General features: G+C 29.8%; 1 protein-coding gene across 1 annotated transcript in view; it reads left to right on the forward strand.

Annotated features, from left to right (window-relative positions):
* Positions 1-314: 314 nt before the first annotated feature.
* LOC117112390 (hyalin-like) overlaps positions 315-3,797 on the forward strand; it is a 35,948-nt gene continuing 32,465 nt past the window's right edge. The window contains exon 1 of the mRNA XM_033255462.1: positions 315-597. Within this exon, the coding sequence (XP_033111353.1) occupies positions 315-597 (283 nt within the window). The remainder of the gene's footprint in view (positions 598-3,797) is intronic.

The following is a 3,797-nucleotide window of genomic DNA, read 5'->3' on the forward strand; positions in this document are numbered from 1 at the left end:
AAGTGGGTCGATGTATGCATGGAAGGAGGATAAACTGATGAATGATAGATTGATGGATTGATGGGCGGATTGTTGCATTGATGTATTGATATTAAATTAAAATAAATATATTAATTCATGGATGATTGAATCTGTAAATTATAAACAAACAAATGAACGAAATGGATTAATACATGAATGGTTTATTGAATGAATAGATGAATGAATGAATTAATTAATGATTGAATTAAATAATAAGTCTAAAATATTAAAAACAAAATAAATGTATTCTTTTCTTTTTTATAATTTACCTATCAATAGACATAACATGTGGGATGAATGAGGTAACCCTAAATTGCAGTAGAGGTCATTTCATACATGTAAATTCTGCAACATTTGGTCGTCACGAAAATGGAAGTGTATATTGCGATCATACATCTAAAGTCACTGATAATACAACTTGTGGTGACTGGGATAATGCACTGAACGTTACTGCTGACAAATGCAATTGTCGACAAAGGTGTTCTCTGCTCGCAAACTCAAATATTTTGCTTGGTGGTTATAATCCCTGTGAAGGTACCCACAAGTACTTGGAAATTGATTACGAATGCATTCAAGGTAAGTTTGATTCTGTATAATATATTTTATTATCGTGTACACTGGGTACTTATATTACATTATTAACACACTCATAGCATTATAACACTTTATTTAATCATCCGATTAAGTTCTTCTATAGGGCATTCCGCAAAAGCATCAAGGCGCTTAACAACAAGAAAAAAAACCATCTCAATAATCATAAACTCAATGGTCTCATAGCCCATAATATGCATACTATATTATTATATTTGATCTTTATATGTGTGTCCAAATTAAATGTAATAATATATGTAATATTTTACATAATATAATGAATAATTATAATAATAATTATAATTATTATTATTGTTATTATGTATTATTATTATTATTATTATTATTATGTATTATTATGTTTTATTATTATTACCGTTATTATTATTATTATTATTATTATTATTATTATTATTATTATTATTATTATTATTATTATTATTATTATTATTTATATTTATTATTTATTATTGTTATTGTTATTATTGTTATTATTATTATTTATTAATTATTATTATTTATTTATTGTTTATTAAATTTTGATTTATCAATCTAGAATAACAATAATGAGCCATAGTTCAAGTAGATTGTGTGATAAAATTTATTAATCATTTGTTATTTTTATTATTATTATTATTAGTATAATTATTATTTATTATTATTATTATGGAAGCCAGTGGGCATATAAAATGGGAGCCAGTGGGCATGGCCCTGAGCCGATGGGGCCATGCCCACTCGGGGCCACGCCCACTCGGGGCCACGCCCTTTTCCAAACATAAGAAAAAAAAAATAATGATCTTTAGAGAGCATAAAGGTGTTTAAATGTTGGAATTTTGTCTTCAAAGGAATAGTATCACAAAGATATTTCAGTTAGGCCTATTAGACATAGATTGCGCACGGCTACAATTAGTCACATAATGTTTCTAGGCTATGCAGATTCATCTTCATCTCTCTCGCCTTCTAGTGTAAATTCTATATATATATTTATATACATACATATATGGGGTAGTGTGTGCGTGTGGGTGTGTGTGTGTGGGGGGTGTCAGTGTCCATGTTTTTATATTTGACCTCAATTTGATTACACACTTATGACCCGAAGACCTTTTGCCTTACAGAGGTGCAAAATCCCGGTTCTCGGAGCACTAGTGCTCCATTATGCTGGATTTGCGTGTACAACGCGTTTCCAGAGTTCTGTATTCGAAAATGTGTAACAACGCGAACTTTGTGTACACTATCAGATTTTATGTGACAACAAAATGTGATGTGCTTAGATGGGTACGATGACGTCATGTCACATATCAGCAAATTGTATCAAAAAAAGTTGAACGTTTTCAACTCTATGTTCCATTAAATTGTATGTGATGCTTTTTTGAAAAAAAAAAAAAATTTGTAGACAAAGCTCAGTTACGCGCTTTTATTTGAGTGGCATTGCACAAATAGATATCCCTTGCTGTGCCATTTTCGATTGGTGATGGTCTGCGACCTGTAAACAACACACAATAGGACCTAATTGTAACTTTAGAGCACTGGTGAATTTTTATTACTTCGTAATTTGCATAACGAATTATTTATAAACCATGACTTCCTACAATGTCATTATTTATATATAATGGCACTCGACCTCAACGGTTATATATATATAATTGGAGGTAAGAAACCAATATTTAGAAATAATGACCTTGGCACGATAACATGTGTGCATTATATACATATAATGAGTTTGAAGTCTAAGCATTATATACATATAATGGTTTTGCGACAGCTATTATTTATATATAATGAAATGTAAAAGCACATATTTATATATAATGAGTATGAAGTCAATTCGTTATTTTTATATAATGAAATCAGTGAACTTATTGTATATAAATAATTGTAAGTTACTTTTTCATTTTTTATATATAATGATTTGTTACTTTTTCATTATTTATATATAGTGGAATCAGTGAACTTATTATATATAAATAATTGTAAGTTACTTTTCATTATTTATATATAATGATGTGTTACCCTTTCATTATTTATATATAATGAAACCAGTAACCCTATTATATATAAATAATGTTTGGTTACCCTTTTATTATTTACATGTAAAGAAATCAGTACACTAATTATGTGTCAATAATGAAAACGTTAACGCAAATATTTACATGTAATCTTTTAGACGTAAATGCATTATATATAAATAATGGTGATCTATTCAATTATATGTTAAATAATGAATTATATATAAATAATTGTGTTAAATAATAAATATACACTCGGCGCCTCATATTGCTGTGTCTACCGATAATGGCATCACATGTAGACATGAATAATGCAGATGCCGAAGATGTATCAGAAACAATTAACAGTGAACACTGCTGTTTCGGAATTTGCCAAGGCTCCTCCAGTGGCCAAAACATGACAAAGTGGGAAAAATATCTGGTCAAAGTTTGGACGTTTTTTTAACTAATAAGGTAATCTCTACTATTCAGCCTATGTTAATTTCTATAGAAAAATTTTATATATCGAAGATGATCTGACCCCACTAAGAAATAAAATTTTACGTTGCCTAAAAAAAAGACGAGGAGATTAAACAGGTCTGGACAGTGTTTGGTTGTCAAATTTATTGCAAGTTTGAAGCAAACGGGAAGAAAATCAAAAAGCCCATTGATTGACTCCCCAGAAGATCTTTTCCATATTGGATGGTTAGAGGAAAAAGTATCTTGGTTTGTGCATTGATTAGTTCAACTACTAATATTCTCTTTATCAGTTTGAATGTGTGCGGGCTTCGTAGTAAGCTTCAATTTGGAATTTTAGATCAATACATTATCAATGCAGATTTTGTATGCCTCTCAGAAACAAAAGCGGATTCAATTGAAAAATGTGATATTCCTGGATTTATTTCATTTATAAAACAAACGTCCTCTGCTGGTAGATTTGGTGGTTTCCATGGATTGTGTATCCTGGTCATGGAAAGTATTGCTCCCTATTGTAAGCTTATACCATGACTGTATATCTGCCTGCACCTTATGGATTAAAATAGAAAAAGAAGCTTATGGGCTTGAATTTGTTCTTGAATTCTGGTTCAGTGCTCTTATCCCACGAAGCCTCAGAGTTTCATGAAAATTATCCTGTCTCTTATACACATCTAGATGTGTATAAGAGACAGTAATAACAGTGCTGTTAAATATATATATATA

Source organism: Anneissia japonica, unplaced genomic scaffold (genome assembly GCF_011630105.1).
Source record: "Anneissia japonica isolate Jap-2015-1 unplaced genomic scaffold, ASM1163010v1 scaffold3735_len701357_cov177, whole genome shotgun sequence".
Lineage (NCBI taxonomy): Eukaryota > Metazoa > Echinodermata > Crinoidea > Comatulida > Comatulidae > Anneissia > Anneissia japonica.